This window comes from Cricetulus griseus (genome assembly GCF_003668045.3).
Source record: "Cricetulus griseus strain 17A/GY chromosome 1 unlocalized genomic scaffold, alternate assembly CriGri-PICRH-1.0 chr1_1, whole genome shotgun sequence".
In the NCBI taxonomy this organism is placed as follows: domain Eukaryota; kingdom Metazoa; phylum Chordata; class Mammalia; order Rodentia; family Cricetidae; genus Cricetulus; species Cricetulus griseus.
The window spans coordinates 86,162,223-86,189,467 of record NW_023276807.1 but is presented as its reverse complement, the minus strand read 5'-3'; the positions used below and the strand labels follow the sequence as shown (position 1 = coordinate 86,189,467).

General features: G+C 44.9%; 1 protein-coding gene across 1 annotated transcript; it reads right to left on the bottom strand.

The window, feature by feature from the left end:
- Positions 1-732: 732 nt before the first annotated feature.
- Slc1a4 (solute carrier family 1 member 4) lies at positions 733-26,060 on the bottom strand. The gene is given in 8 exon segments (NM_001246782.1): positions 733-967; positions 3,342-3,476; positions 5,004-5,198; positions 5,522-5,755; positions 8,525-8,691; positions 11,777-11,839; positions 13,647-13,689; positions 25,534-26,060. Coding segments are annotated over 8 exon segments (1,599 nt in total).
- Positions 26,061-27,245: the final 1,185 nt, after the last annotated feature.

Here is a 27,245-nt window from a genome sequence, read left to right as displayed (position 1 = left end):
CCAGAATGGAAATAGAGAGGACGTGCTGGCAGAGGCCCCAGCCTCAGAAGGAGGCAGAAGAGGGCACTGGGTCTCGAATGGGAACAATCCTGTCTTGTTCTAATTAGGGTGCTCCCTTGTCTTTCCCGACCTCAGAATTGGAAGGGCTTATTCCCACCTGGAGTAAATCTTACTTGACACCGGGCAGCACCTCTGGTCCCTTGGAAGCCACCCAGACAGGTAGAGTACAATTCTTCAACTTGAGTGCCGGCTCATCAGATTCAGCCCAGTCTAAGAATCTGGGAACTTCTTCAATGCCTACTGTTGATGAGACAGTGTGAATGACAATTATAAACCGCTCTGGTTTGCCCAGAAAGCACCAGATGCAAAGTTAGCTGGGGACAACAAAGAAGAATACATCTGCATTCCCCTGACCTTTACCTCCAGGCCTCCAAGAACCTGGAATCCCCCCAGGCCTGGCAGCTCAAGGGGGTTTCCAAATAGTCAAGTTGTATCTACAGCTCCATTGAGAGGTGGATCAAGGCAAATGTCAGAGTGTTCTAGTCCTCAGTCATCATTCCTGGCCCGGGAGCCCAGTGCCTGTGCTGAGGGATCACCTCAAATTGGTGACTGGGCCAAAGCATTGTTTGGGAGACGAAAAGTCTGTGAGGGCCATGCCCATTTCTAAATGATGCGGCAGGCTACCAGGGTGGGTTGCTGGTAACTAGCAGGCTGGGCCAAGACCCAGCCCCATCACAGCACCGACTCCTTGGATTCCAGTTCTGGAGCAGTGACCAGAGAGCCTGATGGATTCTGGTGTGTCACCAGAGGTGATGTCTCCTCCTCAGATTTGCAATTGGGAATGGCTTCCACCTTCACTTCCTGCAGCTCCTGCTCGCCTTTCTTCATTGCCTTCTGATTCAGATGGTTGAGGATTCCGGCTCCCAGGGCATCCCCTTCCACATTCACCACAGTGGTAGTCCGGTCCCTGATGGGAACAGGAAAGAAAAAGGACGCGTGTTATACCCAGAGTCATCAGGTGGGGGACCCTATCACAAACAGACTGGTGGCCACAGGGACGTTGTAGGGAGTGAATGAAGTCCTGAGTGAATGTGTATCGTCTGACATGGGCACAGCCATGTCAAAGACTCCAATGCCTCAGACCATGGGAGTGGAAAAGCCTTCTGCACGTGAGGCCTCAGAAAGGATGGCAAGGCCTTCCCCTGGTCCATGTGAGGTTGTTGACAGTATATACAGAAAATATACACTGTAGCACACCACACACACACACACACACACAAAACATACACTGTAGTGCAACACACCCACACCCACACCCACACTTACGGCCTGGAGTCGGTTCTCTTAGAGACTGTTCCTACTGAGATTAGTTAAACTTGCTTCCTATTCAGCTGTGTACCATGAACTCTGCATTCCTGATTCAGCAGTTTGCAATAACCTTGCCTTCCTGATCAACTGAATCTAACTGGGTGCTGTGGCTTCTCCATCCCTGCCTTGCTGTGCCTGTCTGTCCTTTCTTCATTTCCTCAGTGCCCTCATCAGGGCAATCTCTGGAGCCCTGCTGGATGTGGCTGTGCACCTGGAGGGCACACCACTAACAGATCTGCTCTAAATTGCTTTTCTTGTGAGCAGTATTTACTCTAGGAAAAGTAACAGACTCTCGCTGTGGGAAATATCGAGAGAAGTTGAAGGCAGCAGACAAATCACTTGTGTATAATTCACAGCTCTGGGAGTTGATATGAGCAATGCAATCTAATTCCTTCCAGCCATCTTCCCACACAGTTCTGTTACACGTCATGGGCCCAGCTACAGAGAGCACTGCATGCATTTGGGAGAAGAGAGCATACATGGTTCTGTGTTAATTTTTCTTCCCCTCAGTGTTACAGTACACTACAACTTCAATCCCACTTCAGTCCTTGATGCCAACAGTATCTGCATTTCACAGTTATGGGCAAGCATGTCATAGAAAACAACACCGGATTTCCCACAGCCTACTTAGCACATGTTAGCTTGACATCTACTCCAGTCATTAGAGCTCTGAGAAGGTCCCGTAACAGGCTATTCTGAAGACAGGACAATGGGGATCCTCCCCAAGGCACTGGAGAACTGGTCCCACTGCACATGGTTTGTGCACCCACAGAACTCTGCTGGGCATCCAGCAGGGTGCTATTTCCCTCCCCAGGTGAGCAGCTCTTACATACAATCTCCAGATACAGGAGGCAGCTGGAAGGACAAGACAGGTGATCTCTACCATCGCTCTGTTCTTGCCCAGCTCAGGGATGAAGCTTCCTCTGATGAGGAGTGTGGAACATAGGAGTCTCTATTGGACATTTCACCCTATTTCCATGAAGAGCCCTCAGAACTCAGCACAGTTATTTTAAGTTGGAAAGATTACCATTTCCAAGTACCATTGCAGACTGAGTGCCAGGTACCTGAAGTTATCTTCTCTCAGTCTGGCTGTGACCAGACCAGCAGGACTGTCCTCCTCACTAGCGTTTACTAAATGCTGTCCCACCTGCTCCATGCTGTGTGCACTGTACAGTCCTCACCACAACTGGCATGGCTTCTACTTTAATTAAAAGAGCAGGTAATGCAGAAGGGCCTGGGTTCAAGGCCTCGGTTGACCTCTGCTCTTTCAGTATCACTACCTTAGTCAACTTTTCTATAGAACAGTAGATTTATACCTGCCAAAGTTATCACAAGGCTCAAGCCATCAATATCCAGACACTCTTGTCTGTAAGGAACCCCTGGGTCAGCAGCGTGGTCATCTGCTTACCTAACATCTCCTGAGTACAATCACAAGGTGTTTTGCATGCTCTCCTTGCATAGAAACCATTCCTTGAATATTTGCAGGCCAGGGCCAACCACTGCTCTGATCACTATTACTCCGCTCTGCTATCACCTGCATAGCCCATTGCACCTACTGAATACTGCAAGCAAGTTCTGAATGGTCATGTCTAATGCCATTCATGGATGTTCACGGGCTCTTAACTATTATACTGTTGACTTCTTCTTCTTTTGTTGTTTTTGAGACAAGGCTTCTCTATGTAGCTTTGGAGACTGTCCTGGAACTCGCTCTGTAGTCCAGGCTGGCCTTGAACTCACAGAGATCCGCCTGCCTATGCCTCCCAAGTGCTGGGATTAAAGACATGTGCCACCACCTCCTAGCAACTGTTGACTTCTTATAGTTCTAAATCTGGTTTTGCCAGCTTAACTATAGACTCTGTCCAAAGCAGAGATGGTTTTAAGCTTCTGCGAGCTATAGGCCTAGTGAAGTATCAAGTTCCCAGGGGTCTGGATAGACTTTCTTTATTCCCAGATTCTTGGTATCAGATACTTACACAATCCAGTCCACAGCCAGGATCAGAGAGAGGTAATCTGTGGACAATCCAATGGCCTCTAGGATAATGGCAATGGTGAGGACTCCCCCAGCTGGTACGCCTGCTGCTCCAACACTGGATGCAGTGGCAGTCACTCTAGGGTACAGCAAAGCAAAGTCAGCCATGAGCACATAGCATGGAGGGGGCCCAGAGAATCACACAGCATTGCAGCCAGGACTTATAAATACACACTAGGTTGGTGGTTCTCAACCTTCCTAACACTGTGACCCTTAATACAGTTCCTCATGTTGTGGTGGTCCCCAACCTTAAAATTATTTTCATTACTACTTCATAACTGTAATTTTGTCAGTGTCATGAATCATAATATAAGTATCTGACATGCAGAATATTGGGTAAGTGACTCCTATGAAAGGGTCATTTGCGCCCCACAGGTTGATAACCACTGCTCTAGGCATTTAAGAGATGATACATTTTATAGAGAAACCAAAAAAAAGAGAGAGATGATACATTTTTCAAGTACACTCAGACCTCACATCCTGTGTTCACAAATTAAAACAACCACAGATCAAAAATAGTGAAAACAAACTGCTGCTGCTCAACATCTATAGATCATTTTCTTCTTTTTTCTTAATGATGCACTATTAACAACCACTCACAAAGCACTTACATCATACTGAGTATGTAAGTCATCTAGAAATGATGTGAAGTATAGAGGAAAATATGTACAAATTATAGACAAGACACTACTGATATGGTCTGAACCTGAGATGCCCACTACATGCTCATGTCTTAACACTTGTTTCCCAGCTGGTGGCTGTACTTTGAAGTCTGGGGAGTCTTTGGGAGGTGGGGCTTGGCTGGCCAAAGAAGTTAACTAGGAATTGGCCTTGAAGGTTATACCTGCCCCCTGTCCTGACCTATTTCCTTCCTGTCTGTCACCATGTAAACAGGTCCATCTCTACCACAATGGACTAAAATCTCTCTAAGCCATGAGCCTTTTAAGTTTTAAGTCTTTTAAGTTATTTCTGACAAATATTTTGTCATAGCAATGCAAAAACCAACTACTACAGCTACCTATTATCTGTGGGGAAAGGAGGTCCTGTGACCAACGCTCCTGTGACAGATGGTTTGCATGATCAGTTTGCTTGAGTTGGGAAACGCCTAGAGCCTTAGCAAGGCACACTTCTGGGGGTGTTTGTGGGGGACATTTCTAGAAAGGGTTAACTGGGAAGACTCATCCTAAAGTTGGGGAGCACCATCCATAGGTGAGAGTCCTGGACTGCATAAAAAAAGGAAAAATGAAAATGCCAGCTGAATGGCAGCACACATCTCTCTGTGTGTCCTGATCCACCTAGATGTGAGCAAATAGCCTTGCCACAACAATGGACTGTATTCCCTCAAACCGCAAGCCAAAATACAGCTTTCCTTCCTTAGGTTGCTTTCTGTCAGGTATTCTGTCCCAGCAGCAAGAAAACTAATACAGCCCCAAGATACTGAGGGATGATGGTGGTGAATTTTCACTGTCTTAGAAATGAGATACTAAATGATGGTGAGATTGGTTTTTCAAAGGAAATCACAAAATAGTTTTTTTTTTTTTTTTTTTTTTTTTAAAAAATCAAAGTTTAAGCGAGGCCTGGAGATGTAGGAAAGAACAACGCTCACAGGATGGTGAAAATCTGCCCTGCATTCAGGTCCACATTGTTGAGCTGGGCGATGAACACTGCGGCCACACACTGGAAGATGGCTGCGCCATCCATGTTCACGGTGGCCCCAATGGGGAGGATGAACCTGCTGATCCTCTTGTCTACACCATTGTTCTCTTCAATGCATTTCATCATAGATGGAAGGGTTGCCGAGCTAGAGATGAACAAAACAATCAGGCATGAAAACAGTCCTTCCAAGGCAGGGCCACATCAGCAGCAGCATCCTAGCAAGATTCTGGCCCTCTTCCCTTGCAAGAAGGAGGACAGCAGACTTCTTCCAAAGTTTCCAGTGTAACACAAGGCTTTACCAAGCCCCACAGGATCCAGACATGACTTCCAGGATCCACTTATTCCATTATTCATGTGGATTCAGCCAAGAGCCACATCTTGCCTCAGTACAAAAGGTCCCCAGGATAGCTACCAAGCTCTGTGCCCATATGATTCTGAGTAGCCAAGGTCGTTCCCAAGCCCACTAACCTGGAACAGGTAGCAAAAGCTGTGGCAAATGGTGTGAGGAGACCCAGGAGGAATCTGAACGGGTTTTTTCGTGTAAAAGCAAAATAGACAAGAGGCAGAACGATTCCTCCATGAATGACATGGCCCAGGATAGATGCGAAGATGTATTTCCCAAGGCTGGTCACAAGCATGACGATATCCTTCATTTCCACAATCTTGCTTCCAATCAGGAAGGTGATGCCTATAGGTACGTACCTAGGTTATAAGCATAGACAATCATCAGGGAGGTGTTGAGGAGGGGCTGGGAGATGCTGGGCCTCCCAAAACAGGAACTTTCAACTGGTTTTTCATCTCTGCATAGAGTTACTCTAAAAATAGAAAATGATAGGGCTTTTTTTTTTTTTTAAATAAGTAGGTTGTATGACTGAGTGAAATGAAGATGATCACTCAACAGGTGAGTGCATTCACACATGTAGACTGCTTTCTTTTGGTATATACATACTTTCTTTCAGTTTTCCTCTTCTACTCTTCTCTTCTTCTTCCCCTTTCCTTCCTTTTAGACAAGATCTCACTACATTGTCCAGGTTAGCCTGGAGCTTGATATCTTCCTGCCTCTACTTCCTGAGTGCTGAGTTTATAGGCATGTGCCATTATAGCTGCTCTACACATGTTCCTAACCGATGGATTGCTACCAACTACATGGCAAATTAAAGGCCTTGAGACTACAAACTTGACTTTCAGCTTCGCTCAGACCTGTCCTGGGAACTCAGAAAGACAAGAATTCCACAGAACTGCTGTGATACAGAATGGAACATAGCCCAGGGCTTCTGTGAAGTTTTACATTCTTTTTGGTTTTGAAGACATGATTCCGTGGGAAAAAGTCATTAACAATGATGTTCTGGGAACACTGCCAGACAGCGAGTTTGTTGTTTCTTTTTTTTTTTTCTTTTTTCTTTTGTGAGAAAAGGAATAAATTCTAGAAACTACAAAGAACAAAAGTAAGTTCTGTAAATTTAATATCAAGTCAGTAATAATCCTACAATTGTTTTAATCTATTAATTTTGATTTATACTTAATAATGCCTCCCAGTTCAGGTTTCAAGGGGCACAGAGTGGTGAGCAGTGTGAAATCTCTCACTTTAGCCCCTGAGCACCCAGGGGAGGGGGGCTTCTTGAGTTTTCTTTTTAGAGACATCTAAGCAGTGTTGGGGATTTTAAGTCTCATTTTCGAGAAGAATGCTTCCCCTCATGAGGAACCAGATCCATCCTCAAGCCAGCTGCCTCCTCAGACAAGCATTCCACCTCCCTGTGTACCTAGATGGGCAGGAATGCATTTAAATCTGAATTTACTTATATACACTCCACATCACGTTATCAAGGTATTTTCATATCAGTATTTAGAAAGCTACCTTTTCTTGTGATGAAATACACATACAATTTAGCATTTAAGCCACCCTTATGCGTAGAGTTGATACATTGGAATTCTGGGGCAGCCATCACCACCACCCAGACCAAGAGTGTTTCCATCATTCAAGAGTGAAGCTCTGTTCTCATTGAACTGTGGCTCCCATGCCCTCCACCCCAACCAGCCTATGGCACACAAAAGCAGAACACACATTTTGTTCTGTGACCTGTTTCATTAGACTAATGCCTTTAAGGTTCCTCCATGTTGTAGTGTATATCAGAATATCATTTTCAAAGGAGGCTGGGTTTGAGAATGAAAATAGGTACTTTTGACCTCTAGGGCTGGCCACCCCAGGCCCTGGATTCTATAAGAAAGCAGCCTGAGCAAGCCATGAGGACAAGGAAGTTAGCAGCACCCATCCGTGACCTCTGCATTAGTTCCTGCCCCCAGGTTCCTGCACTGCTTGAGTTCCTGCCTGGCCTTCCTTCCATGATGGGCTGGGATGTGAAACTGTAAGCTAAAACAAACCCTTTCCTCCCCATGTCATTTATTTATGGTAGTGGTGTTTGGGGCAGGTGAAATACTGGAAGAACTTTGAAGACATGAGGTCTGGGACTGGCCTCATTTCAGGGAAGTTGCTTTGAAGTAGATGCTCAGATTATTATCTTTGAGCCAGGAATCAAGCTGATGATTTTTATTGAGCAATCATCCTTCCGTTAATACGACACAGAGAAGCACTTAGAGTTAGAAGCTTTCATAAATGACCAATGCGAGTTTTACCTAAGCAGGGTGAGATGAGTTTGTCCTCTTTGTTGTAAAAGGTCACACTAACAAGCATCCTCGAATCTTAAAGTTATCATTTGAAGATGAAAGAACCTTCTTTCATGTAGCACACTACAAAATGGACATGGCAAACATATGGGTCAACATGGGAATCCATACGTGGATGGAGGTAATAGAAGTCAAGGAGTCAGTGTGGACATCACACAGAAACTATGTGGACACCACTTCTCTAGGAGATCCAGACAAGTGGAGAGATGACTGCCCTAGCATCACTAAAATATTTAAATCATCATCATCATTGTGTGTGTGTGTGTGTGTGTGTGAGAGAGAGAGAGAGAGAGAGAGAGAGAGAGAGAGAGAGAGAGAGAGAGAGAGGGAGAGAGAGAGAGAGAGGAGAGAGAGGGAGAGAGAGGGAGAGGGAGGGAGGGAGGGAGAGAGAGAGGGGGGGAAGAGAGGGAGAGAGAGAGGAGAGAGAGGAGAGAGAGAGAGAGAGAGGGAGAGGGAGGGAGGAGGGAGAGAGAGAGGGAGGGAGGGAGGGAGGGAGAGAGAGAGGGAGGGAGAGAGAGAGAGAGAGTTTTGGTACAGATGAGGTTGGGAGACAACTTTTAGGTATCTGTTTTCTCCTCCCATTGTGGGTTCCAAAGATCAAACTCAGATTTTCTTAGCCACTGAAGCATCTCATCTATCCACCCATCATGTTTTGTACCATGAGTGACCTATATTTCATTGACTGCACACTGTGCATGAGGCCAGGGGTCACACAGGATAACCTAGATTATTGAAATATTTCCTAGATTTGATGGGACAGAGGGAGAGAGATGGCAGAGTGACACTCACCACATAATCCATGACACCAGCACCATTGTTGCCTCATTGAAGGAACTGAAGAACCGGATGAGCTCTTCTCCCTCGGGGCCTAGCTTCTTTAGAGCCACTCCCAACACCAGGGCAAAAAGGACCAGTCCTAAAATGTTCATTCCCTCAATATCAGTGACAATGGGGACCTGTAGATCAGAAGAGAGACTCACGTTCAGCTTTAGAGTGGATCTGCTTGGTGTCTGAAGCACTATGTGTAGAATAATCAAATGCTCATATTTCCTTTAACCTTTAGTGAGTCAAAAACAAAAGAGTGGAAAACAACAGGAGATAGAGTTGGAGGATAAATGAAGTCAACCAGTAAAAATCTTACCTACTAGCCAGGAATGAAAGTGCACAACTGTAATCACAGTACTCAGGAGACTGGAGTTTTGAGGCTAGCCTGGGCTAAAAAGTAAAATCTTGTCTCAAAAACCAAAACAAGCCAGGTGGTGGTGGTGCACCCCTTTAATCCCAGCACTTGGAAGGCAGGGGCAGGGGCAGGGGGGCAGGGGGGCAGGGGCAGGGGCAGGGGCAGGGGCAGGGCAGGGGCAGAGGCAGAGGCAGAGGCAGAGGCAGAGGCAGAGGCAGAGGCAGCAGAGGCAGAGGCAGAGGCAGAGGCAGAGGCAGAGGCAGAGGCAGGCAGATCTCTGTGAGTTGGAAGCCAGCCTGGTCTACAGAGTAAGTGCTAGAACAAGCTCCAAAGCTACACAGAGAAACCCTGCCTCGAAAAAACCAAAAATCAAACCAAACTAAACTAATTAAATGAACAATCAAACAACAACAAAAAAAAACAATAACAAACCCCCAAACGGGGGGGGGGCAGCAAAAAAAAAAGAAAGAAAAAAAAGAAAATCTCGCTGTTAGAAAGTTCCTTCAGAGACCCAAGGACTGTAACTGTCGTCTCCCAATTGTCAGGACATCTGCTGTTTGGCTCTTATACTGACCTCCTAGCTAAAAAGTCTTATGAGATTTTCAGGATTCACATGGGCTTTTCCCAAAGGGTCTTTGCTTAATTGATGACTATACTGAAGATGTGTAGACAGGAGACACAGTATAGACCAGGAATACACAGTAAAGGAAAGGTTGTTTTTTTTTTTTTTTTTTTTTTTTTTTTTTTTTTTTTAACTTTGTGATACAGGGTCTCCCTATGTAGCTAGAGCAGGCCTGGAACTCAAAATTTTATTGCCTTCACCTCTCAAGTGATAAGACTACCAGTCTTGTTATTATTATAATGGATATTGACTTAGAGATCATCCTGGAATATGTTCTTAGAATGCTATTGTAATACCATAAATTTCTGAGTACTGCTGTTCTATCCTGGACTTGGCCTATTAAAGAAACAAGGTTAAAGAGCTATAGGAAAAAAAATCTGAATGGCAGTGCCAGCTCTATGGCTAGCTTCAGTGGTCTGTGGAGAAGTCAACACTACTAGGACCTGTGGGTTGCCTGACAAGCACCTGCTACTGATCAGAGAGTACCAACTCATTCATTTGTCCATGTCCAGAGCCCTAGCCAGGACTGAGGGTCAAAAATCATTGCAACCAGGGAATTCATCTACTGTCAAATGTTGGTTTCAGGATGTCTGTAAGTCCAAGGTGTGGTATTGGAGATCAGGTCATTCCAGATAAGGAACTGACTTTCTGGCTTGGAGCAACCAATGAAATGAGTCTTTTCTGTGGAGGCTTGTGGCAAGTGGGTGTAAAGTGTGCTGGGGTTTAACTCACCTTAGTAAATCTGGCTTTGATAAGTCAGGAAAGCCACTGTCAGTCACAGCCAGGGCTGCTCCCCAAGTAGTGTTATGTATGCCTTTGCATACTCTTTTCCCACCACCTGAAGCATTCTCTCTCCAGACTGCCTTCTGTGTACCCCTTCATCTTATGGAAAGGACTCCCCGCTCAGCAAGGCTAAGCCACCACCACTATCTAGCACATACATATACATTCTCTGCCTGTTTATGTGTTCTATTTCCTTTTTTCTTTTCTTTTCTTTTTTTTTGGGGGGGGTTGAGACAGGGTTTCTCTGTGTAGCTTTGGAGCCTATCTTGGTACTCGCTCTGAAGACCAGGCTGGCCTCGAACTCACAGAGATCCGCCTGCCTCTGCCTCCCGTCTTTTTTTTTTTCTCTAAGTGGATGAATTTGTTCTATGGTCCCCTGCACTAGAATGAGCTCTGCAAGGGCAAGGTTTTGTCTAGGGTGAGCATCGTCCTTAGTGAGGGCTGAGATTGTAGGACCTACAGCAGACAAACTTTATTGTATTTATAGTATAAATGCAAACTATATTGTATTTATAGGGGTTTCACTATGTTGCACTAGCTGGCCTGCACCATGGATGGTTTCAAGCAATCCTCTTGCCTCAGTTCCTCAGGTAGCTGTAACTACAGGCACATGCCACCATACATATTATTATCATTATTACTTAATTTTATTTTTGAGAGAATCTTCATGCATAGCTTAGGCTATCCTGGAGCTGACAGTGATTCTCGTGTCTCAGCCTCTTAAGTGCTGGGATTACAATAGAGTCTTATCAGTACCAGGCCTCCCTGTTTTTTAGATCCAAATTCATTAATTCCAAGTAGATGAAAATATACAAAAACTTGGTTGTATCTTCTATAATTGTCCATTTATATGGTAAAATATATATTGGGTTAATTAAATTTTTTATTATTTAATTTTACATTCCAACCATAGTCTTTTCTCCCACCCACCTCATCTCTCCCCCAGCCCACCCCCCATCAACTCCTCCCAAAGGGCAAGGCCTTCCATGAGAATTCAACAAAGCCTGACACATCAAGTTGAGGACCAAGCCCCTCCCCCTGCATTAAGGCTGAGCATGGCATCCCACTACAGAAATGAGCTCCAACAAGCTAGCTCATGCACCAGGGATAGATCCTTGTCCTACTGCCAGGGGCCCCTCAGATATTATGCTATTTTTATTTCCACCTTACATCATGTTAGTTTTTTATCCAAGTTCTGTGTGTATGCTGTCACCATCCCATTGCATTAGGAGAGAAGGAGTGCTATGAAATAGTTTACAGACCTCTGAAAATTCCTGTGCTCCAGACTCTGGCATTTGGCCTTGATGGTAAGGAGCAAACCTAAACTGGAGGTTTTAAATTCCATTCAGAATCCCAATTTTCAACCCCTGTAAGTAAAAGACATATTGTGGACATCCTTCATTAAGGAAGCTGGTTTGCTTTCCACATACTTTTGTGATCTTCTGGAGGGTCTTACCTTCTCGTAGGTCACGTTTCCCGAGCTGGTGTTATGGGTCACCACTGTGTAATTGGTTGCAGACTAATAAAGAGGAAGAAAACCCATCATCAGTGAGCAAGTCTAAGGACCCAGGCACTAAAGGCATGGTGAGGTCTCATTCTACTGCTGGTATTCGGTAAGTGTGCTGGGCAGGCTACACTTGGCTAGCCTGACACTGAACTCTGAAACCTGCATAAAAGTTACATTAACACCAAGGCAGCAAGCCTTTCAAGAAGCTTTTGGGTTATTTAGGGAACAGAATTTCCATCTGTTCCTTGGGCAATAGGTTAAAGGAGATGTACACAATTTCCTGCTGATAGTTTGGTACTCCCACAGCTCATGCTTCAGATTATTTGAAGAAGTTTGGCACAAATTCCCAAAAGCCAAAGTCCATCATGTTTTTCCCCCTCATTCATTTTTTTTTTTTTTATGCTCCACTGTGTTCCAGAATGGCTCAAGTATGGCTGCTCTTTGGCATCTGTTTCTAATCTGCCTTAAACTGTCATCTCCAGAGGAATGGACACAAGGCAAAGCAATGTCTGCTGGTCAAGTCTCCTGGGCCTTGGTGTTGGTTGACTAGACACACCGCATCTCTGTCCCTGCTACTGAGTGGGCTCTGCTGGAGCCCAGTTCTTCAATGTGTAAAAAAATATGCAAAACAAAAACTGTTGTAATAAAGTTTTTTTTCTCATAAAAAGCAATCAGATCAAATACCTAGACCTATCTACTTGTTTTCTGTGTGAAGAATGGCTACAGGTGCTTCTTTTCCACATTGCTTTAAAAAGGTGAAATCTATAAACAACCTGAAAGTCCATCAATAAGGCCAGTTGGAAGAAAAGTGTGTTACATTCTTACAGCCACCAACTTCTAGGTGAGAGGAAATCTACCCACATGGGAAAATGTTCGGAATATGCTGTCATAGAAAAAGCAGGTCATAATGCATATCTGCATGTGTATACATGGGAGCAATGCATTTGCATAATTATGTTTAAAAACTGCTTTCACAGGGGCTAGAGAAAAGGCTAGAGCTGCTCTTCCAGAGGATCCAGATGGCAGCTCACAACCATCTGTAACTCCTAGGGATCCAATGCCCTCTTCTGGCCTTCAGAGGGCACCAGGCATGCATGTGGTGCACAGATATACATGCAGAAGAACACTCATACACTCAGCATAAAATAAATAAATACTGTCTATATATTCATAGGAAAGAAACACACTGAAGGACATACACCCAAATGTGAATGAGAGGTCATTCTATGTAGTTACTGTGGGAAGATTTCCCCCCCACTTCTTCTTTTGTTTGGAACATTTACATCAGTACAAAAATATTACTTCTAAAAATTCTACAATGTTTAGGACATTCTCCAAACAATGTTTTGAGGGCATTTTTTAAATGCTGTAGAAAGATTTGAGCCCCTTTCTACATTGTAGAGTTTTGTTATTTTTTAATTTTGTTCCAAGTATCCATCTATAAAAACTGACCCTAATGTTTGTTTATAACCAGATCCCTCTGGATTTCCCTGGAAAGTCTATGAAGAGGCTCCTGTGGCCTCCCTGCTCATCCTCATGGCACCCCCTTACCATCTGTCCTACTCTCACTGCTAATGAAGCTCCTTTCCAGGTTTCACAGGGAAGCCACACTGGGACGCTAACATATAGTGTACCTTTTTTTTTTTTTTTTTTTTTAATGCTCTCCTTCCCACTTCTCCTAACAAACCTCACTCCAGAAGGGTTTGGGGATGGACTACACTAGCACCTGTCCCTACTCTACATTACCAAACTCTGGGGCATTCATTTATATAGTTCTCCAATCAAAGTTTCATGTATTTGATAAAGTATCAAACCTTACCGAAGAGAACGCTGCAACCAGAAGATTGGAAGGAAACAGGTTTCTGTTGAAAAAGAAAGCATTTGTCAGGGTTGTAGGTTTTTTTTGTCTTTTTTTTTTTTTTAGTTGTTTTTTTGTTTTGTTTTCTCTAGTACTGAGGTTTACTAATCTCTGCATATAGTAGGCAAGTGTCCTACCATTGAGATAAACCCCAGCTCATTCTTAAAAAATGTATAGTATGTTATGTAGCCAAGACAGCCTTGAACTCACTGTGGAGCAAAGATGGTGTTGAACTTCTGTGTACCACAAGCTCTAGTTTTTGTTGTTTTAAGGTTTACTTTTATGGCACAGTGGTGGTGGCACATGCCTTTAATCCCAGCACTCAGGAGGTAGAGGCAGGTGGATCTCGGTGAGTCAGAGGCCAGCCTGAGTGAGTTCCAGGACAGCCAGGGCTACACAAAGAAACCCTATCTCAAAAACCAAAAAAACTTACTTTTATTATTTAATTGTGTGCGTTCGAGCATTCTGTCAGGCAAGCATGTATATGTGTAGGGACTCGTGGAGGTCAAACAAGGGCACTGGATCCTGTAAAGCTGTAGTTAACAGTTGAGTCATCTGATGTGGGTCTGGGAACTGAACTCTAGTCCTCTACAAAAGCACTCTGCAACACTTCTAACTGCTGAGCCATCTCTCCAGCCACAGGGATTTTTTTTTTAATTTAATATTGAAACAAAGTTTACTGTGTAGTCCAGGCTGACTTTAAACCTTCCATCTCCCTTCCTCAACTTCCCAAGTGCTGGAATCACAGGTGTGTATCACCACACTTGCTCAAACAATGGATTTTGTTGTTACAGTAATTGAGATCCATTTACAGAACTGGGAGATTTTGGAAGAGAGGGTACGAGGGTTCAGAAATTTGCCCTGGCAAGTACAACAAAATCCTCTATAATTAACTTTCTCAAAATCCTTAGTGTCCCCAGTGTTCAGCATGACAATAGTCTTATTTATAACTACCTGAGCCTGGACTAACTCCAACCAAGAGATTGTTTTTTCTTTTCACAATTAGAACACACATTCAAATTTCCAGGAATATAACTACTATGTAAATTATGGGATAATGGTTTGTTTTGTTTTGAAAGTTTCCAAGAATTATTCATCTTGCTAAGAAATTGCAGCACCAATGTCAAATTATAAGATCCAAGTCCTTCCCTTTATGCTGAAATTCAAGCATCAGTCTGCATGTCTAGTTAACAGTGACTCTAAGTCAGATAGAAGAATCCAATCTCTGTTTTAGAGAATTTACATATCTTTTAAAGACTTGTTTACTTATTTGTATCTGTACATGCTTACTCGGCATGTGTGTATGAATGTACACTGTGGTCATGCATGCTGACACCAGAGGCTGAAGTCAGGTGTCCTCCTCAATCATTCACCGTCGTGTTTTTGTAAGATGAGGCTTGCGGCTGAATCTGGTGCAGGTGAATCTCAGCAATCCTATCTCTCCTCCTCCTCAGAGCTTGGGTTAAAGGCATATGTGGGGTGCCTGGTTTGTTCCATGGGTGCTGAGAACTGAACTTCGGTCCTCACGATATGCAGCAATCACTTTAACCACTGACCATCTCTACAGCCCTGTATTTATATAGTAAACACATTTCTAGGTGGCTGGAGAGATGGCTTAGAGGTTAAGAGCACGAATTTCTCTTGCAGAGGACCAGACTTTAATTCATAGTGCCCACATGGCAGTTTACAACTTTCTGTAACTCACACATGTTGTGCACAGATACACCAACACACATAAAATAAATAATAAACAAACGCATTTTATTGTAATTAGTTCCTTTTATCTTTTTTTTTTTTAATCAGTAAAGTCATTTTGATGTCTTGAAATATGTGTACAAGAATGGATTTTATGTTTGGATGAAAGTTATGGTAAAGCATTTGTTATTTTTAAAAAGAGGCAGTAGGAGTTGGGGAAATGGCTCAGTTAGTAAAGTACTTGCAGCTCAAGCATGAGGACCTGAATTTCATCCCAGACACCCATATAGTACCCAGGATTATCTGGGGGTCCTGAGACTGGAATAGCCAGGCATTGTAGCACACACCTTTGATCCCAGCACTTGAGAGACAGAGGCAGGTAGATCTCTGTGAGTTCAAGGTCTACAGAGCAAGTTTCAGGACAGCCAAGGCTACATAGAAGGACCCTGTCTCAAAAATAAACAAACAAATAACAAACAATCAAAAAAATGGAGATTGAGAAGGAAGATGCCTGGCTTTGATTTCTAGTGTTCATGCATGCACATGAACACACACGCACAGAAACAGATTAAAAGAATGAGTTTTCAAAAGAACTAAGTCTAAAATCTATTCAAGCAAATACATTGTATTGATGTCTTTTTTCTTTTTTAAAGACATTTTACTATATAGACTAAGCTGGCCTTCAACTCACAGAGATCCACTTGTTTCTGCCACAAGTGCTGGGAATATCCTTTTTGTAGTCAGACTCTGTCTAGGAAGCTGGTCTTGATTTACAAGATACTACATTCCAGCTATGTACTTCCAGTAGGAAGAAGTCTGGAAGGAAGAGAGGCTCAGGGTCATCATTACACATATCCCGGTGCTGGCTTTTTCTACCAACTCTCACTCCTGTGGTGGTGTGAGTAGAATGGTTCCCAGGGACTCAAGTGTTTGAATGCTTTAGTCCATAGGGAGTGGCACTATTAGAAGGTGTGGTCTGTTTGGAGTGGGCATGACCTTGTTAGAAGAAGTGTGTCACTGTGGATTCGGGCTTTGAAGTCTTTTTAATTAAATTAAATTATTTATTTTACATCCCAACCACAGTTTCCCCTCCCATTCCCTCCTCCACCTCCCTTCTGTGCCCTCCCCACAACCCACTCCCCTTCTGTTTCTGTTCAGGAAGGGGTAGGTCTCCCATGGGTATTAACAAAGCATGGCATATCAAGTTGCAGTGAAACTAAGCACCTCTCCATGTATTAAGGCTGGACAAAGCAATCCAGTAGGAGGAATAGAGTCCCAAAAGCCAGCCAAGGCTTTACGGTCTCATATGCTCAAGCTATGTACGCCCAGTGTGACACACAGTCTCCTTTTGCTTCCTGCAGATCAAGATACAGAACTCTTAGCTCCTTCTCTAGCTCCATGTCTGCTTGTATGCCACCATACTTCCTGCCATGATGATAATGGACTAAAGCTCTGAACTATAAGCCAGTCCCAATTAAATGTTTTCCTCTATAAGAGTTGCAGTGGTCATGGTGTCTTTTCACAGCAACGGAAACCCTAAGACACTTCGGTAGTTGAGGTGAGAAGGTGAGTTAATTATCAGCTCGGTAGAATCTACGAGCTGGGGTGAGATGAGCCTTTGGCCTTTCCTTTCAGGGATTATCTTAATTTGGTTAACTGAGGTGAGAAGTCACAGCCTAAAAGTGGGTAGAACCATTCCCTGGGCTTGGGTCCTGGATTAATAGAAAGAGAAAGTGAGCTTAACACACGTGTTCACCAGTCTGTTTTCTGATGTAGATGTAATGACCTTGGCTGCTTCAAGCTCCTCCTGTCTTGGTGGTCTCTACCTTGAATTATGATCCAAATAAACCTTGTCTCCTGTAAGTTGCTTTTGTTAGGGTATTTTATCACAGTAACAGGAAAAGAAACTAAGATAGGATGTTTAGCTAGCAAGCAAATGAACATGGTTCTGAGATAGGCAGGTGTGCTTACAGCCCAGTGGTGAGCAACCTAAAATAGCCTCCTGATATTCAGTTTTGCATAAATCCCCTATTCTTGTGTGATGGGGTCAATGACTTGCTTGTAATTGGTACAATGCTCCAAAATTAGTGGGTCATTCCTTCCACAATTTGGTTACCCAACACTGGAGCTTCCCATCTTGTTTACACGCTCTCCTGACAGTCTGGGCTCAGATACTTGGATAAAGAAAACAGCTATTCTGGAAAGCCCCACCTGACAAGGAACTGAGGGTGGCCTCCAGCCAATACCAAGTAGGAACCAAGGCTCCAAGTCCAAACCTCAAAGAGCTAAATTCTGCCAACAGCCTCCAAAGTAAATCTCCCCTAGACGAGCCTTCAGGTGAGAGCCCAGCCCGGCTGATGCCTTGAGGGCAGTCCTCTAACAGATGGAAACTGAATGTCAAGATTCTTGCCTCACAGATCTCTGCAATTATATGGGGGCCTAAGCTGCTATACTGCAGTCATTTGTTATGTGGTACTAGATAGCTAACATACAACCCAACAGCAGGAATGAGATGAAAATCAAACCCAAAACTTCTTTAGAACTCTCACTGTGCTTCCAGAGGGCAGCCAGCATTTGCAGCCTCCCCAAACATACTGGTCTATGAAACCTGAATTGCTTTCTGAATCCTTAAGAACAACCAGCAAGTACACACCTACACAAGAGCAGAAAAATGGTGACTCTTGGCTGAATTACTGTTGAAAATTGTGATAAATTCTTATCATGGGCATATTTTCTTTAAACAAGCAGATGTGGACCAGGGGTATAGCTCAGTTGATAGCAGGTATGAGCTGGATTTGGTCCCCAGCACCATTTAAACCAGGCACATTCCTATTAACCAAGCCCTTGGAGGTGGAGGCAGGAGGTTCAGTAGGTCAAAGTCATCCTTGGCTATATCATGAGTTTAAGACTGGCCTGGCTTACATAAAACCCCATTTTTTTTTTTTTTTGGAAGAAACTAGCAACTTAAATTGGGTAGTCTTGGTGTATCTGTGAAGAGCAATACATTAGCCTTCTTTCCATTACAAAACTATCCTATCCCATCTCCATCCTGTGACTAGGACTGGCATCTGCTTCTGTTTGCTAGTCTCCTCAGGAGCAGTAAGAGAGTCTATGCCAGCCTTCCCTGTCTCTTCCTACTATGTGCCAATTCTCAGTTCCCAGGCCCTGCTGGCCAAAGGATTCTTTTTCTGTGAGGACAGGGAAGTTATGGAAACTGCCAACCTAGAAAAGCTAGTCCCGTTATTCTCAACCTTTCACAGGGGTCACCTAAGACCATTGGAAACCATAGGTGTTTATATTATGATTCATAACAGTAGCAAGATTACAATTATGAAGTACCAATAAAATAATTTTATGGTTGGGGGTCATCACAACATGAGGAACTGTATTAAAGGGTCTCAGCATTAGGAAGGTTGAGAACCCCTGAGCTAGAGTCATCTGAAAGGAGGAAACCTCAGTTGAGAAAACATTTTCCTAAGATCCTGCTGTAGGGCATTTTCTTATTTAGCAGTTGATAGGGAAGGACCCAGCCCATTGTGAGTGGTGTCAATCCTTCGCTGTTGGTCTAGGAAACTCCTCCATGGCCTCTTCATTAGCTCCAGCCTCCAGGTTCCTGCCTGTTTAGGTTCCTGCCCTATTTGAGTTCCTGTCCTGACTTCCTTCGATGATGAACAGGGATTTGGAAGTGTAAACCAAATAAACTCTTTCCTCCACAAGATGCTTTGGGCATGGTGTTTCATCACAGCAATAGAAACCCTAACTAGGAAAATCTTTCCCACAGGGAATAATTTGCTCTGCAAATACTTTCTTACCTTCAGGGTTAGCTGCTTCCCTAGGGTGTGAGCAGCCTTTTACTCACAGCTTAGAAATACTCTCTTACAAGGAGTACAAGCCTTGGTTTAAATCCTCTTCCCTGCCTACTCTCTTAATTGTGAGCCCTAACTCTGTACCATCTCATCCAGAATGGATCCTGACAGAGTTCATTTTAAGACGACCAATGAGATTCGACAAAAACAAAGGGGTACAGACAATACCACAGGCAAAAGGACAACTTCTGACTCCTCCTCCCCCCCAAAAAGAAAAAAGGTAAAGTTCAAGAGACCATAGTGTACTTTGGCAGTCCATGATAATGTTTAAATACATTCACCATGGCTCAGCACTTCTATGCCTAGCTATCTGCCAGAGAGATGGAAACATGTATCTGCAGGAGGATGTGTCTGCATGACAGCATCATTCACAAAGGCCCAAGCACCATGTCCCTCACAGATGAATGAGCAGACTGTGGTAAATCAATACAGCAGAGCACCAGTTGGCAGTAAAAGGAACCAACTGATAAACACAATGGCACCAAGCATCACAACAGCACCGTCCTGAGCAAAAGAAGCCAAAGTAAATACATAATGAATAAATGCACTGATAGAACACTCTGGAAAATAAAACTAATGGTTCTTTAAAAAAACAAAAAACAAAAAACAAAACAAAACAAAAAAAAACCAGTCAGCTGTCCAAGGCCAAGGTAAAAGATGGAAAACACTGAGAACACATGAGCTAGTGAGGACAACTTTATTCAGTGTGTTGATTTTGGTGGTGGCTACGAAAGTTAAGTTCACGAAACTGTATGCTTGCCACTGCATATAAACTGTACCTTAAAAATGTTTAAACAGTCAAACAAAGAAATAAAGGCCTGTAATCCTAGTGTTCGGGAGGTAGTGGTAGAGCATCAGAAAGGTCATTCTGGGTTGACCCCAAATGTAGTCAAACAAAGACAAAAAGGCACAGTGACAACTGCAGAGAAGATTTTACAGTGAAAGAATACACACACTCCATAGGATGGCCTAAGTCTTACTGATAGCACAGATCTCAAGCCCTTGGGAGATGTGGTTGCTTCCTCGAGGCTGTGTCTATGAGAGAACAACTTGAAGGGAGGAATTATTTACTGATTCCAAGGTTCCCTAAGGTTCAGTGTTTCACGGCCCAAAAGGCACAGTGGAGCAATTTACACCACAGCAGACAAGAAACAGTGGAAGAGCTTTAGGGCGGGGCAAGATAGACTCCTAAGAACACTGATTGCTGTGATTGACTTCCCCAGCCAGGCTCTTCTAGTCCCATCACCCCCTAAGAGTCCATTTAGGACTCACCTAAAACCTACTTCTTTCATTCTGTGCCCTGGCTGCTACACACCAAGGGCTGGAGGGCCTCCCTCTGGCTGATTCCCAGGAACTGAGCCTAGGCTGCAAGGGAAAGCAGGATTCTTTGACTCTCCTTTGGTTTCCAACAGATACTTATCTTAGCCCGAGCACACGTGTGCTCCAGCGACAGCTGCTTGCCAGGCAAGCAGTTTCGCTCTTTCTAAGCTTTGTCTGTAGGCACTTTCCCAACTCCATGGGCTTTCAACATAGAGGACACTGAGCTGAAAAGGATTCTGAAGGTGGTTTTTCACCTTCCCAAGGCCCAGAGTCATGATCTCCTTCCCTTTGTAAGCTTTACATGGACCAGCTCTGTCCAGTAAGTATTTGTATGTGTGTTGCCTAATTGTGACTGTGGCTACCGGACACTTTCGGAAGCAGACAAGCATAGCTTTGCAACCTGGGATTCCATTTTATTTGGGCTACGTACATTTCCATCTATAATAATGCATTCGATAACCTAGGCTCTTTACCTGCATATCCCACGTACACATACTCTTCTGAACAATGTACCTGGCAATCTGCCAGCAACCTAAGTCCTTCTCCACCTGCATCAAGCTACAATGTGTCACATTCCACTACAAACAATGGACTAAGCTTCTCCTCCCCTCAATGAAATTCAAACACAAACACGTCTATTCAGATATATTCTCAATATATCCTGTAAGAGGGTAAGAGGGCCAATCTCTCCAGGACTAATTTGTATACATGAGCATAAGACAAACTGTTTCCTCGGCATGAATTTTTAGGGGAAAAAACTACTTAACCATCTTATACCTATGCTTAATTGGGAAGGCATATGATTAAAATTAAAATAGAAAAAGAATAAGCACAGGGAACAAAGATTTACATAGCATTATTCCTAACAGCCCCTATCATTAATGTCAATCAAAAGACTGTTAGTTAAAACAGAACCACCCATGCCATGCACCTTAGCAACCAAACTCCTGTTTTATTTATTAATATATTTTACATGCAGAGGTGTTTTGTCTGTATGTATGTGTGCCTGCTGCCTGAGGAGGCTAGAAGAGGATATTGGATCCCATAAACCAGGAGTTATGGATGGTGGAGGCTACTATATGAATGCTGGGAACCAAAATTGTACTCTTCAGGAGTTCAGTATGTGCTCTGACCTGCTGAGCTGTCTTTTCAGGCCCCTCTTCTTTCTCTTGAATCCTATCAAAGGAAGTCTCAAATAGTAACTGGAGCCCTTGAGTAAGCTCATTCATTGGGCCTGCTGTTTTCCTTCTGATTGGTACTATCACTTGGCTTTTGAATAGTTTCCTTGCTTCTTTGTAGATCAGTATAACCCTTTATTTTAATTCCTCAAATAAGAGGAATTAAACACTAAGAGGAATTAAACAATAACCTGGAAACACCTAGACATTGGCAATCAGTTAACAATGCAACTGAGGAAATGAAATTTTACTTACTTTTAAAGCAAATTTATTATTCTATTTTGAGATGGAATCTCATGTATCCTAGGCTAGTCTTGACTATGTAGCTAAGGATGGCCTAGAACTTTTGCTCCTTCCAAGGGCAAGGATCACAGGCAAGTAAATGCTACTATATCCCCTTTATGCAGTGCTGGGGTCAAACCCTGGGCTTTGTACATTCTAGGCAAACCCTCTACCAAATGAGCTTTATCCCTGGCCCTCATTTCATTTAAATAACTACACATGACTGGTGATAAGTATATACATGCAGTTCTGAGACTCAGAACCTGAAATACCAAATAGTCTTTCTGGACTCATCTCTAGACATACTAGGTCTCCCTGAGCACAGTAGTGTTGTGGGGTTTTTGTTTGTTTGTTTGTTTTTTGAGATACAGTTTCCTGTAGCCAATCCTCCTGTCTCTACTAGCTGGAGTTACAGGTGTGCGCCATCATGCCCAGCTGTGTTTCTAACCCCGGGACTCTGCATCTTATCCAGCTTCCCATCTATCTCTTCTTTCTGTTGTTTAATCCCAATCTACCTTGAGTTACAGAACAGTTTACACATAAGACCAAAGTGTCTCACACATGAGCTGGCTACAAAATCAATTTGTTGGCTTTACCAGCACTTTAGAAGCCATCGTGTACCACATTTAAATCAGTATTTGTTGTAACTTGCTGTGATTTGTGTATGTGGGCCGGGGAGTGTATGTATGTAGATGCATACTATTCAATCCAGAGACTCTGTCACTCTGTGAATGGATAATCCTTGACAGTACAGTGCAAAGCTTGGATATCTCACTTAAACAGGAGAACAGGTGTGAGGCACATCTGGACTGGCAAATGGAGAGTTCAGCTGGGGTGCTTCAGATCCAGAGCTCAGAGTGGAGAACTTCAAAACGTTTCTTCTGTACACGTCTGGTACTGCTTGTCCTTCTGATCTATTGTCAAGGGTGGTACGCATTTCCCCATTCTATATAAGAATATAAAATAGTGAACTTTTGCTCTTTTTTTGTTGCTGTTGCTTTAGAAGTATTTCCTTTTATTTAAGTTCAAAACTCCTTTACTAAGTCTGTAGGAACTTCAAAGAGTCCAGGACAGGATAAAGCATGGTATGCATATCTGCTAAGGATTTATTAGCCCTGGTGTTTATTGTCTCAGAGCTAGTTAACAAAGATTTCTCCTTTCAGATCTTGGCACCCCCTATAAAGATGGAAGCTGAGGAAGGGCTGGGATGGGATACTTGAACTGCTGGTGATGTCGATAACAGTATGCATGCGTGTGTTTTCAAGCTTGAGGCCAGCCTGAGCTATGGAGTGAGTTCAAAGACAGCCAGGGCCAGAGTGTGAAAACTTGTCTTTAAAAAAAAAAATGAAAATAAAGGGGAAAAGTTATCTAGAGACTCCCTAGGTCCAGGAAGCATTTCCAGGTGGCTTGGGCCTGTTTCCTGTCAAGCTACTGGAATCAACCCAAATCTGAGCAGATACAGGCATATGTTCCTTTAAGTTAGTGCTTCATCCAAATGCCTGGTTGGAAGGAGTGGGCACAGACCTGGCTGAAAGGTAATTCTCTTCTTAGTTCCTCTTTTGCTCACAGCAAACATTCCTGAGATAGTGGCATTAGATAGCCATGTAATACCATTATTATACATGTTGCCCTGGGGAATGAGCAAGGCAAACAGCCATGAACCATGAGGCTGAAGACCCATTGTTCTCCTAATTCCGCCCCATCCCTGGTGGTGCGGGTTAAACTCAGGGCCTTAAGCATGCCAGGCAAGCACTCTACCACTGAACTATAAACTCCATCCTTGGTTAAGATTTTACAAGTAGCCCAGGCTGGTCTCAAACTGGAGATGCTCTGGCTTCTGCCTCCTGAGTGTCCTAAACCTTCTCATTCCTAATCTTTGTCTCAGTTTCCTAGGTTGGAAGCAGGATTGTACCAACTGCCCTGCCTTTACCTATGAGCTGCAGATCAAGTGAAGCTAGTTGGGAGAAGCCTTAGAAAATACTACTACACCCTAGCAGGCCAGAGAGAGCACTTCCAAACAGATGTGACAGGAGTGTCCCTTGTCACTGAGAAGTTACACCTACATTGGCCCTTAGGCCATGACACTGGGTCACATTCACTTGGAAAGCAGGAGCTGAAGGGCTTGGGGCTAAGACCACAGCTGTAGAACAGTAGTACGTCCTTTCTCTGCATGATGACAACGAAGTGTATTTCACTCTGGAAGCCCCCAATTTCTGGTTAGTTCCTGTGAGTTACCAAGAGATGACCAGATGAACACCCTGGGCAACAGATCACTCCAAAAGAAGAATCTTGGAACTCCCTGAGGGAGCTGACCGGATATAACAAGCCAAAGGTGCTCTGTGCTTCAATAGGTCTCTTCCTCTAAACCCATCTACAGTTATTTCTCAAAACTTAAAACTCTTAGACTACCAAGCTGCCTGGCAGGAACCACAGCTACAATCCCATTGAAGCCCCTGTAGGCTTTCTCCACTTGCTCTGTTTACAAGAATTTTTTTTCGTCCTCATCAGATTTTTTTTTTCTAAAATCCATGTCACAGGTTTTTAAATTTGTTTTAGATGAACAATCTCTTTCTTAAGTGGCAGACAGTTGTCACATTTTCCAAATGAAGACATGGAAACAGGAGAAAGGCAAGTCACTGGCCCAGAGTTTTCTGGTTTTCACCACCTCAGCAATGAGGAGCTTTGCCCAGTGACTCAAGACAAAACATACCACTAAGACATAGAAAGCTGGAAGGGGAGCCAGCTGGACTCCTTACTCAAATGAACCCGGTTGGATTAGCAACGCCTGCCTGCTGCTGTTTCCCCGTGTGTGAACTTTGGAAACTTAGTGTAGAAACTGAGAGGAGAAGCTCTAGAAACTAACTGTATCATCTCAGAGGATGAAATACAACTTCCCAGTGAAAAAACAAGCAAACCCAAGTGAAGACTTGTCTCTCAACACCGCAGAACTCACACTTCCTACAAAGAAACAGTGCTAGGCAGTGGTCCTGACCGAGTCAGAACCTGTCCCAAGTGACTGCCCAAAAACAGTCATGCATCAGGGCGACGTGCCCCATATAACTAACTCCAGGCTTATTATTATTGGACATATCCACAATTCTGCAGAAGACTGCCAACTTTCTTCACAGCCCAAATGAAGCCCCAGACTGAAAGCTGGATGGTTCTACAGGCAAAAGTCATTCATTGTGCTAGATAGACGCTTTGGGATACAGTAGGGGAGAAAAATGAAGATTTTCGAGTCATGATGGGAATAATTAAATAAAAATAGTGAGAGCAGCCCACGTCTAAGTAGAGCACAGTGGGGAGGCAGACTAACACCCCCACCTAACGGAAAACTGGTTCCAGCAGAAAGCTGTGGCTCCAGTCTTTAAAGGTGTGGCCAGCATGCAGCCCGGACTTAATTTTTATATTTTAACGTTAAAGGCCAACAGTAGCTGAATTAACTCTAGGTGAGATGAGTGCACGAGGCGTCTCCCTCCGAGCCTTTGGCTGGGTGGAGAGCATTACCTTAGTAAGTCGAGGAAAGAGTCCACCGTCTCTTTGGAGACCGGAGGAGACCCCGAGTCCTCCAACCCCAGGCTGCCGGACTGGAGGGTCTGCGCGCCCGCCCCTGGCTTGATGATGAACGCCAAAGCGACCGCGAGCGCAGAGGCGCTCAGCGTGGTGAGGCCGAAGTAGGCGACCGCTATGCCGCCCAGACGCCCGAGGGAGCTGGCGTCCAGGGAGGCGGCGCCCGACACCAGGCTGCAAACCACCAGCGGCAGGATGATCATGCGCAGCATGCGGAGTAGCATCTCGCCGGGGAAGGCCAGGTAGAAGACCTGAGTGCGGGTGAGCTGCAGCCCGCGCAGCGCCGCGCCCATACCAGCGCCCACTATCACCCCCGACACAGTGAGCAGTACCAGCGCCTGGCGCCGAAAAAAGTCAACGCAGCGCCGCGATTTCCTAGCCGCCGTCTCGGGCGTGCGGGGCCCGGCCTCAGGCTCTGCCTGGGTGCCGTCGAGGTAGCCGTTGGTCTCGCTGCTCTTCTCCATGTCGCTGCCCGCCGCTCTAAGGGGCAGCACGCAAGGAACTTGGATTCGGAGAAAAGACCGGCTTCCAATGAATGGATCAGGCGGAGACAGTGGCCTGCGCCAGCTGCGGCTCAGGAGCTCTACGGATCCCTAAGGGAACAATTTCCAGAAAGGTGAGGAGAGACGTGGGTTGTCGGTTGGAGTGGAGGCAGAGCAGACCTCGCCGCGCCCAGCCTTCTTTCAGAGACACTGCTGGCTGGAGATGATGCAACGCAGGAGGCGCGCGGGAGGCTGCAGCCTAGTAAGGAGGGAGGGGCCGGAGCCCGCTCCGCCCAAGTCGCCCCGCCTCCAAGATTAAAACCAATCAGAGCTCTGAAACGCGTTGTCCCCGACTTTCCCAGGCCCCGCCCTCCTCCCGCCTTCCCTGAGGCACAGTAAAGGGAGCGAGACTGGCAGGCGGGGCTCTCCCGAGACGGCGGGGCGTGCGGCTGTTGGCCAATCGTGTCGCCGGGTCGCTTCCTGTCCTGGCTAATGGAAGCGGCTCCTAGGGGTGCAGGCGGAGGTGCGGCTGGAAAGACAACCTCCCGGGCTTCTCCGTGCTGCGCACTGTCCAGGTCTCGGGGTGTGCGTGGAATGCCACGGTGTTCTTCACCCCGGTCGGTGGACAAAAGGGGTCCTCGAAAGTTGCTGCCTGCCCTCCGCTTTGTGCCAGGGACGGTCCACCCTCCCTTCTGCGGATAATCCTTTCTTCCAAACGTCCTGAGGGGTTCCGTGAGGTGAAACTTGCTTCGATGCAGAGACAAAGGAGTGGGTAGATGAGAAAAGTCTCGCCGCGTGCACACACAGGACTCTAGCAGAGCTTTACTCTCTTACATGACCAGGGACTCCCGGTGGGCTCCAGAGTCAAGGCTGCGCCCCTGCACACACCAGCGCACTCCCGGCGGTTGTCCCGTAATGTGTCCCGTGTCACACCAGCGCACTCCCGGCGGTTGTCCCGTACTGTGTCCCGTGTCCCCCACCCCCACCCCTACCCCACCCCCACCCCACCCCTGACTCTCGGCAACAGCCTGGTGTGTGCTGAAGACGCAAAACTCTCCCAGAGAAGCAGAGCTCTGACGCCATCACTTTCGGTGGCGTGTCTGCCACAAAACCTCAACAGAAGCACAAGTCACAGGATTTTAACTACATCCTCCCAGGGCTCCAGCC